General features: G+C 47.3%; 1 protein-coding gene and 1 pseudogene across 1 annotated transcript; both read left to right on the forward strand.

Annotated features, from left to right (window-relative positions):
• The first annotated feature begins 275 nt into the window (after positions 1 to 275).
• On the forward strand, positions 276 to 668 carry LOC123184440 (protein transport protein Sec61 subunit gamma-like). The gene is made up of 2 exons (XM_044596556.1): positions 276 to 427; positions 512 to 668. The coding sequence occupies exons 1-2, from the start codon at positions 334 to 336 to the stop codon at positions 625 to 627; spliced, it is 210 nt and encodes a 69-aa protein (XP_044452491.1). The 5' UTR covers positions 276 to 333; the 3' UTR covers positions 628 to 668.
• A 6,384-nt stretch (positions 669 to 7,052) lies between these two features.
• Positions 7,053 to 10,501, forward strand: LOC123184441 (L-type lectin-domain containing receptor kinase IX.2-like; annotated as a pseudogene).
• The last annotated feature ends 807 nt before the right edge of the window (positions 10,502 to 11,308 follow it).

Consider the following 11,308-nt stretch of genomic DNA (forward strand, 5'->3'; position numbering starts at 1 on the left):
CCCGCCGCCGGCCTCCCCCCAAGCGCCGCTACTCTTGACCTGCAACGACCAACGACGATGGCCCCCCGTCGCTGCCCCCTCCTTCCCCATCCCGCCGCGGCGAGGAGATCCATTCCCGCCTCCGCCGTTGCCCCTGCCCCCTTCTCCCCGATTCAGACCACATCCTCCCACCATAGCTCGCCGCCGGGCCTCCTCCTCCCCTCCTCACAGATCCAAAGCACAAATCCAAACAGCACACCATTCGCCCGTTGGCTGCCCCCTCCATTCCCCTCACGCGTGCGACCTCGTCGTCGTCGTCGGCTCGGAGATCTCCCCTTCCCGCCGGCAGCAGCCATGGACGCCGTCGACTCCGTGGTGGACCCCCTCCGCGAGTTCGCCAAGGACAGCGTCCGCCTCGTCAAGCGCTGCCACAAGCCCGACCGCAAGGGTAAGGACCAAAGGCTCGCGCCTGCTCATCTAGATCCGGTTCGTTTTCCTCTTTCGCCAGATCTGACGCTGATTGGGCGCGCAGAGTTCACCAAGGTGGCGGCGCGGACGGTGATCGGGTTCGTCGTCATGGGGTTCATCGGCTTCTTCGTCAAGCTCATCTTCATCCCCATCAACAACATCATCGTCGGCTCCGGCTAGGTGCGAACACGTCTCCTCCGATCCCGTCTCCCTCTTGTTTGCACGGTTTAGTTAGACTTGGGTCATGTTGTCTCACGCTGTGATCTGTTGGATCTGCGATGTGCGCGTACAGTCCTGCGATCTGACCAATATTTAGTAAGCTAGATTTTAGTAGATCCTTTTTTCCTCCAAATAGACCTGCCAATTTCTACCTTGTTAGGAGAATTCGGATGAGTCAAGGGTAATCAGCTGTGGGGAACTGGGGTCATGCTTAAGTCATTGCCGCTAGTTGCCTCAACAGGACGAATTGGGGGCATAGGCTGGTTCCTCACCACACAATTTGGGAAAAGAGGAGCTTTTGCAATGTTTCGCTGTTTCTGCACATACCACCAGTTCGCCCAAGTTGGTGTCGATTCAGTGCATCTAAATTGGCACCTACTGAGTAGACAGGTTACATACCAATGTTTGTCCATGGTTCGTGCTATGTGTCGATGTATTCTTCATTCTTTAATGCACCTGTGTTCACGCATGGCCAGCTTTATGTATTCACAATATAAAGTTGATCTATACACGCATGGCAAGCTTTTGTAAAATAAGAAAATAGGTAGGAGTCAAAATATTGTAGGACACATGTTATGCAGTGTTGATCTATACTTTAATGCACCTGTGTTCACACATGGCCAGCTTTATGTAGCAGTGTTGCGTGTGACCTCAAAAAGGCTTTGAAAATCCTGATTGAAAATGAAGATGGTACTACTGATTCTCAGACCAGGAACATTGTGTTTCCTGAGCTGTTCCAATCCATTTCTTAGAATCCATGCTGGTGGTGTCTTCTACAATATGTGCATTATTCTATTTACCATGTTAGCTATGGCCGACCAGTCTGTTCTATCTGTTTCATGTGGTCGTCCGATATGTGTGGTGCCAACTGCCATTTCTTTGCTAGCTGATGTCAATAGTCTTTTGGTTCATACAGCTTAGTGCCTCATATATGAATGCTCTTTCTGGGTTTTTCAATTTCTCTTCCCCCTATCTTTTGCTGACTACACTGATTATATGCCTGTTCTACACCGATGCTCTTTTTTTATGCTGGTCCTATGTCATGGGTGTTAATATCTACTACCTATTTACTGCTTGTTGTGCAAAATCTTTTGGTTATTGTAAATCATTCCCTGCTGTATAAAGTTTGGTTTTAGTCTGTTGCATTTTGTTGGTTCCTATCTTGTCAATGTATACAACAATATGCTTTCTTGGTGGCCATTTGTGCTTCACATTTTTTGGGTATGCTACTTCTCTAATGAGTGGGCGCATCTCTTCTTTGTTTTATCATTCTATATTTTTTCCTAACCTTTTTGGTATTCTGCTTTCTCCTTGCAGATGGCAAGCACCATTTTGTTGGTTCCTATCTTTCCAATGTCTACATCAATGTGTGCGTCCTCTGTCTCATCTGCGGCATTACCGTAGGGCAACTCATAATGGGCCTATCAAGCATATTGACCTTGTGATGATGGATAAAGAGGTTGATTTCAGTGCCATTCTGATAAATATATTTTTAGCCCTATGAATTGAAAAATGAGTGCTTCTTGGTTGTTTCTGTTGTTGGTCCAGAAGATTCTTGGTGCTTTTAGTGCAGTATTATACTATGCTCCTTGGCACTTCTTGTTGTGTTAACTAACGGTTTAGTCCTGCGCTTCATAGAAGCAGTTTTAACTAAATGTAATGAACTAATTAAGTGCCTTCTTTTATTGTTGGCTAATCCTTTGGTTTTATCGCATGCTACATTCTACTCTCTCCATTCCTAAATATAAGTCTTTCTAGACATTTCAAATGGGCTACAACATACGGATGTATATGATGATATGCTACCACTCTAATAAGTCCAAGCACTATAAACCCTATGAACTTAGTAATGATACTCTGCATGCTATGAGTAAAGTACTCTATTTTCTTGCGTCACCTTGTATGAATGAGTATATCGTCTTAACTATCTGGGGACAAAAATCATTGTATTAGCTGAATTTGTGTTATCTTTCTAAAGAACTTGTTGTTGGAAATATGCCCTAGAGGCAATAATAAATTAGTTATTATTATATATTTCATTGTTCATGATAATCGTTTATTGTCCATGCTAGAATTGTATTGATAGAAAACTCAGATACATGTGTGGATACATAGACAACACCATGTCCCTAGTAAGCCTCTAGTTGACTAGCTCGTTGATCAATAGATGGTTACGGCTTCCTGACCATGGACATTGGATGTCGTTGATAACGGGATCACATCATTAGGAGAATGATGTGATGGACAAGACCCAATCCTAAGCCTAGCACAAAGATCGTGTAGTTCGTATGCTAAAGCTTTTCTAATGTCAAGTATCATTTTCTTAGACAATGAGATTGTGCAACTCTCGGATACCGTAGGAGTGCTTTGGGTGTGCCAAACGTCACAAGTAACTGGGTGGCTATAAAGGTACACTACAGGTATCTCCGAAAGTATCTGTTGGGCTGGCACGAATGGAGACAGGGATTTGTCACTCCGTGTAACGGAGAGGTATCTCTGGGCCCACTCGGTAGGACATCATCAGAATGTGCACAATGTGACCAAGGAGTTGATCACGGGATGATGTGTTACGGAACGAGTAAAGAGACTTGCCGGTAACGAGATTGAACAAGGTATCAGGATACCGACGATCGAATCTCGGGCAAGTATCGTACCGCTAGACAAAGGGAATTGTATACGGGTTTGATTAAGTCCTTGACATCGTGCTTCATCCGATGAGATCATCGTGGAACATGTGGGAGCCAACATGGGTATCCAGATCCCGCTGTTGGTTATTGGCCGGAGAGTTGTCTCGGCCATGTCTGCATGATTCCCGAACCCGTAGGGTCTACACACTTAAGGTTCGATGACGCTAGGGTTATAGGGAAAGTATGTACGCGGTTACCGAATGTTGTTCGGAGTCCTGGATGAGATCCCAGACATCATGACTAGTTCCGGAATAGTCCGGAGGTAAAGATTTATATATGGGAAGTCCTGTTTTGGTCACCAGAAAAGTTTCGGGTGCTATCGGTAACGTACCGGGACCACCGGGAGGGTCCCGGGGGTCCACCAGGTGGGGCTACCTGCCCCAGAGGGCTGCGTGGGCCAAGTGTGAGAGGGGACACGCCCCAGGTGGGCTGGTGCGCCCCCCACCAGGGCCCAAGGCGAAGAGAGAAGGGAAAAGGGGGAAACCCTAGGCTCAGATGGGCCTAAGGCCCACCTAGTGGTGTGCCCCCTCTGTCTCCCCCTTGGCCGCCTCCCAGATGGGATCTGGGGGCTCCTGCCACCCCTAGGGAGGGAACCCTAGGTGGGGGCGCAGCCCCTCCCCTCCCCCTATATATACTTGAGAAAAGGGGCAGCCCAACACACGATTCAATCTCCCTGTTGGCGCAGCCCTACCTCTCTCCCTCCTCCTCTCCCGTGGTGCTTGGCGAAGCCCTGCAGGATTCCCGCGCTCCTCCACCACCACCACGCCGTCGTGCTACTGCTGGCTGGAGTCTTCCCCAACCTCTCCTTCTCCCCTTACTGGATCAAGGCGTAGGAGACGTCACCGGGCTGTACGTGTGTTGAACACGGAGGTGCCGTCCGTTCGGCACTAGGATCATCAGTGATTTGGATCACGTTGAGTACGACTCCATCAACCCCGTTCACTTGAACGCTTCCTCTTAGCGATCTACAAGGGTATGTAGATGCACTCTCCTTCCCTCGTTGCTAGATTACTCCATAGATTGATCTTGGTGATGCGTAGAAGATTTTTAATTTCTGCTACGTTCCCCAACACTTGTCCTTTTTTTAAATGTTCTGTTCATAATATATTGGCTCCAGTGTTTTGATTCTTCTCTTCTGATTCATGTAACAGGGCGACGGCCGAAGGCATGATGATAGTACTATTGCTGTCCTAGTGTAGCGAAGGTAGCCTAGTCGACTATGGTCGCGTAGTTAGTCATGCATACAGTTTCATCTGACTGGAGCAGGAGCCCAGTTTGTGCTGATTGTCAATTCTCATTGTGATTGTCCCTATATCTGTGTGACTGATTGTATTTGTATCTGTGGTGTAACTGTGTCATGACAGAAGGAGCCCAGTATATTTGTATGACTGTGATTGATTCTCGATATTGTTATTTGAAATATTACTTGTGTTTTCTGTCTGTTCTTAGTTAAACATGGTTATTTATTTCTGTCAAATTGTCAAATTGTAATCTGAATAATATGATGCTACCAAAAGGGTCCCACTTTAATAGAACCTGACAACTGGGACCCATCTGACTAGTGGACCCTTCTTTTGGGAAAAAAGAAAAACTAAATTCGTTTAGACAAAAAGGCCACAACCCAACAATAAAAAGGCTGCAATATTGGACTTGGCCCATGAACCCAACCAAAAATTGACAGACAGAAAAAAACACAAATAGGCTGAATTGTTGGGCTAGACCCATGTAGAAAATCGAATTGGACTGGGATGAATCTTGTGCCACATCAGATTGCCACGCTGGATGCCTACATGTCCTGGGGAGGTTGCTAGTGACCAAAACGCCACAGTAGACGTATTTTGGTCATAAACGTCTTCGACCATTCCGAAAGAAAGATCGCTATAGTCAGTTTATGACGGCCAGCTTTTGACCTTATGTTTTTGGTCACAAAAGGGTCATAAATGGAAATTTGTGACCATTCAGTGACCAATAGTGGTGGTCACAAGTTGACATATTTCTTGTAGTGGGCGGCGGCGGGGGGAGCAGTATGGAGCTTCCGGCTGTGGCGATGTGTGACGGGAGCGAGAAAGAGCACACGGACTCGATTGCTTGTTTCCAAAATTAACAGGGATCCAATTGCTTTTTTTTACAAAACTTACATGGATTGTTTTGCATTTTTTTGTAGGGACCGACATGTGGCCTGCACATGTCGTAACGTTCAACTAACGGTCCAGTATAATGGTGACCTGATGAGTGGCCCCCCTTTGTCATAAACGCGGTCAAGACTTAACGCTTCAGCAACTAGGATTGTTTGGAACAGCCCACCACTTTTGTGGTAGTTTTTGAAAAATAAATAAAAAATAATAGTTTTTTGCTATATACTCATCCTTTTAACACTAATGGCAGTACCAGAACTGGCAACTCCAACGGGCGACCCGATTTGGTCCGAGCGTGTCCATTTTGGTCGAAACAAACAAAACCAACGGCCTGACGCGTAGAAGCATACCTATTTTCTGTTCGGTTCGCGTCCAGCTTCACCCTAATCCAACACAAATCTAGACCGGATTTGCCTCCAGAGGGACACTGGACGGACGCGCACGCGTCCTCTACTCGTCCTCCATCTGGCCCGCATGTCGGCCGTGCAACTACTCCCCACCGGCACCATTTAATCCGCACGGTGGTCGGGCCAGCACATCAGCATCCCAGCCGCCCTCCAACCCAGCCAGCCCTCTTCTCGCCGCGTCCACATTCTCTCACTGTCCCCTCATCGCGTCCACAAGTTGTGAGTTCCACCGGCTGTTCTCCACCACTGCGCCAGCGTGCGGTCATCCTGGTCTATGCTGGCCGGTTGGCTCCGGAAGCTAGCACATGGAGTCCATATGGAAGGGTGCATTGCACATATGAATGGAGTAGATAAAATTTTGCTCCATGTACAGATCGATCGTTGACTATGCTAGCCGGCAGTGATTTAAAAAATCGCCCAGGTAAGCATACTGCTGTCGCTGCATTTTGTATGGATCCAGGGAATGCAGACGAGATAAACAAGTGTCTGTGTCACCTCGTACAACAACAAAGCTACCTACATTAATACTCTTGTAGCAAGTCTCTGTGGCAGAGGATGTACATATAATGAACTTGCACATAGTCGTCCCATAGTATACGCTTTCTCGTATGTTACTTAGTAGTACTAGTAGGTAGTAGTCGCCGGCTGCCAAAGTACTAGAACTTTCTCATCTGCTTCTTAACCCCAACCGATTGTCTACACAGCCCATGTGGCTTCGGTTACATGTAAAAAAACTACTCCAGGGAGTATATCTCTATTTCTAACACTCCACATGGCCCCTTCAAAATAGTAATATTCTACCATTAGTTCGAGGTTCGAAGTAGCGCGGAAACAAGATATAATTATTGAAAACTAAGATATTCATTTTTTAAGAAAAAACATAAGATATTCCTTAACAGCCTCCCAACACCTCTATTCAGCAAATGGGTGGCAGTTGTCACAAGTCAATTACTTGTTTACAAGGGAAACTAGGACGGAAACCACAACAAAATGACAAAATAAAAAAAACCTGTAGTTTTTCACAAGCTTGAAATGTCTGCTTCAACCCAATCAATAAATAGTTGTCTACCCCTGCATGAGCAAGCAACCTGACAGCTACGGTGTGGATCACTAGCTTAACTCCCTCGTGCTAGCTAGGTAGCTAGCTGCAGCTAGCCATGGCCCATGCAAGAGGCATCCTCCTCCCCACGTTCTACCACCTGATGATCAGCTGCTACCTGTTTCTAGCCGCCTACACGGCTCGACAGGCCGCCGCGCTATCCTTCGACTACGACTTCACCAACCCGACGGACCGCGAGCAGCTCAACTTCATCAACGCGTCCTACGACGGCAGGGACCGGCTCATCCTCACCGACGACATCTCCAACCTCACCGGCGGCGTCACGCACCGGCAGCCAGTGCGCCTTTGGGACGGCGCCGGCAGGAGGGCCAGCTTCACCACCAGCTTCCACTTCGCCATCGTCCATGGCGGCAACACAACAGCCAACTCCAAACGGGGGGGCGGCACTATGTCGTTCTTCATCGGGCCTTTCCCGCCGCCGGGCTGGGAGGTCGGCCTCCTCGGGCTCTTCAGCGACAAGAACAGCACCAGCGCCGGCGACTCGCGGCACACCCTCGGCGTGGAGTTCGACACGCGCCGGAAGGACGACGGCTGGGACCCCTCAAGCGAGGACGGCACCGCCACCAGAGGCGACCACATCGGCATAGACATCAACGGCACCAGGTGTAACCTGACCAGAAGCCTGCCGCCGTTGAGCCTCCGTGGCACCTTGTGGGCGAGCATCACGTACGACGCCAAGTCCAAGGTGATGAAAGTTGTGGTTCGGAAGACCGAGCTGGCGGCGGAGTCGAGCATGACCTACGAGTTCAATGCGACCATGGATCTCAGGGACCACGCCGGTCTTGTACAGGATTCCGCCGTCGGGTTCACGGCAGCCACCGGACTCCTCAGCCAGTCGCACCAGCTGCTCGCTTGGTCCTTCCACTCAACAGGTAACCACGTATACCATGTGTATGTTTTTTCTGGCCTACGTACGTGTACTAGCTAGTTTCCTTCTACTCCATGCGAAAATGTACGACCCTCTGCCAACGTTGCATGGCAACATCATAACATCATGTGCATGTGCCCAACTTTCACATCATTGTTACTTTGTGAGTCCACATCGCTTGAGTCCAACCGATCCCTTCCTAAGATCTTAGAGCTGAGAGTGGGAGGGCCATGTTGAAATCCGTATATGTTTTCATACTAAAATGTCTTTTTATTGATATCAGTTTCCGATTAAATTTAGTTATGTGACAAAGAGATATATTTTCTTGAAAAAAGGAATGAAATTCGCACAAACTAAGCTACTGGCTTGGCTCACAATTTTCTCTTTGGCTTTTATCCTCTGAATGCATCGATGTAATCGATACCTCTATGTTTTGATACCATAATGACATTATGGACCAACCAGTTCACCAAAAAAATACGAACTTGACGGAGAAGGGTGAGCAATAAATTTCAACATATTCACCCACACATCAAATTAATTGTTGATTTTTGGACAAAATCAAGCTAACAAAACTATAAAAATCTAAAAAAAACATATATGAAATTTATAAGATAATGTATATGTGTGCATATATTAGTTAAAAAGTGTGAAAATTTGAGATGAATGAAAAAACAAAGTAAATCTCTTACATTTTCTTTCCACAGTTTGTACTTTTAACAAAAAAATTGTACATAAACTATATGGTTCTTTTCCATTTTTTAAAATTTCCAGCCGTAACTTTTTGTTTTCCGAAATTGACAAGGGAGCAAAGTTCTCCGGAACATGATGATTTACAGAGTTTAGTGAGACTAAATAAAAATAGAGGAAAAGATGAGCCAAGCCAATGTTTCATGAGGAAAAAAATGGAATTTTTATATTATTTCGAAATTTGTGGAGGATAAATTATTAGAATTATAATTATATTGAACAGCTATGTTTCTGTGAAAAGACATAGCTAATTAGCACGATTAACTGATTCTTATTTTGCTTACAGATCCATCCCCTGCCAATAGAAAATTGTGGCTGATATTCTTATGTATCGCGGCAGTTTTGTTTGCCGGTCTCCTATCCACTGTTCTCGTTCTTCTCTATAGTACTGTTATGCACCGTGGAAGACGGTGTCTTGATGAAACAATTTTGCAAGGTAAACATGTATATCATGATTTGATTTAACTGTTCGATTAAACTGAAAAATGCCACTTGATCTAATACTTTCTATTAATTAATCATGTTTTCCAATCACCAAAAAAAATCGAAGTTGCAAGGAAATTCCCGTACTCAGAGCTAGTAGTGGCGACGGATAACTTCTCCGAGGATAGGAAAATCGGCAAGGGATCCTTTGGCGATGTTTACAAAGGGCGGCTAACAACGCCAGACTTACGGGCGGTGGCGGTGAAGGAGATGCGGCAGCCGACGTCGAGGAGGAACCAGAAGAACTATGTGCACGAAATCGAGACCTTGTGCCAGCTGCGCCACAAGAACCTCTTGTCACTCATCGGTTGGTGCGATGACAATGGTCGTCTGTTGCTTGTCTATGAGCTCGAACCCAACGGTAGCGTCAGCGACCATCTCCATGGCAGCGGCGACGGTGGGGGGACATTGACATGGCCACAGAGGTACAATATACTTCTCGGCGTCGCAACCGCCATTGACTACCTCCACAATGGTGCCTACGACTCGGCCAGGAGGTATGTGCTACACCGGGACATCAAGCCTAGCAACGTGATGCTGGGAGAGGGATTCGAGGCCAAGCTCGGTGACTTTGGGCTCGTGCGGCAAGTCAGCTGCCACGATGGCGTATGTACTCCTTGTACCACCGTGATTGGGAGCATGGACTACATGGACCCCAGGTACATCGAGACTGGCACATTGAGCCCAGCCTCTGATATATATAGCTTTGGGTTGGTTCTGCTGGAGGTAGCCACCGGCGTGAGACCAGTCGTCCCGGGAAGGGCATCCAACCGAAACAATCTCATCGCCGCCATCAAGGAGTCCTATAGCAGGGATGCCATCCTTGAGATGCTAGATGAGCGGATGAGAGGGGAGTTGAAGCAGTGGCGGTGGCAGATGGAGCGTGTCATGGTAACAGGGCTGATGTGTGTTGAGGAAGAGCGTGATAAGCGGCCATCCATCAAAGATGTCATCAACTTGCTCGCCAAGCAGGAGCAATCTCTGACATCCGTTTGGTCCATGAAAGATTCTTCAATGAGGACGACGGATCGATTTCATTCCATACTAGTAGCTAGCAAGGTTGGCTTCTCAAGTGCAAGGGCATCATCTTTAGCTTATTGATGAATAGTTCCATGAAATAAATTTATGGTCTTAGAGATACTAAATATGTGGAACTTTAAATCATATGGCTCTATAGCCATGTAAAGTTTTATACTTCCCATTGCTATGTCATTGTAACAATAAGTGTTTGTATTTTTTTCTTGAATAAAGTTTCAAGACCTACCACATGAAACTAGTTGCCTACAATAATTGGTTGCTTGATGATGCACACAGTAAAGACATTATTTTCACCTGCATGGATTTTGGTCTTTCGATGCACGATGGCCTCCCTTGTTACCTCCTAGATGATGTGTGTTCCTCTTCGGCATCACTACGAGCCTTACAGTGAAGCAATGTTCCTTGCCATTCTCAAGCAGATTCACTTGCTGCATGATGGTGTCGAGAACCGGAGGGTACTTATTCGCAAAAAAGGACCAGTGGTACTTACCATGTTGACTCCTAGCTAGGTGGGCCGGGTGAGGACCCCTTTGTGTTGGGGAAAGCAGTAATTTCAAAAAAAATTCCTACGCACACGCAAGATCATGGTGATGCATAGCAACAAGAGGGGAGAGTGTTGTCTACGTACCCTCGTAGACCATAAGCGGAAGCATTATGACAACGCGGTTGATGTAGTCATACGTCTTCACGATCGATCGATCCTAGTAGCGAAAGTACGACACCTCCGCGATCTGCACACGTTCAGCTCGGCGACGTCCCATGAACTCACGATCCAGCAGAGTGTCGAGGGAGAGCTTCGTCAGCACGACGGCGTGATGACGGTGATGATGATGCTACCGGAACAGGGCTTTGCCTAAGCACCGCTACAATATGACCGAGGTGGATTATGGTGGAGGGGGGCACCGCACACGGCTGGAAACAATCAACTTCTGTGTTCTAGGGTGCCCCCTGCCCCCGTATATAAAGGAGCAAGGGGGGAGGCCGGCCGGCCTTGGGGCGCACCAAGGAGAGGGAGGAGTCCTCCTCCTAGTAGGAGTAGAACTCCCCCTTTCCTAGTCCAACTAGGAAGGAGGGGGAAGGAAAGAGAGGGAGAGAGGGAGGGAAAGTGGGGGCGTCGCCCCCCTCCTTGTGCAATTCGGACTCCCAAGGGGGGG

Source organism: Triticum aestivum, chromosome 2A (assembly GCF_018294505.1).
Source record: "Triticum aestivum cultivar Chinese Spring chromosome 2A, IWGSC CS RefSeq v2.1, whole genome shotgun sequence".
Lineage (NCBI taxonomy): Eukaryota > Viridiplantae > Streptophyta > Magnoliopsida > Poales > Poaceae > Triticum > Triticum aestivum.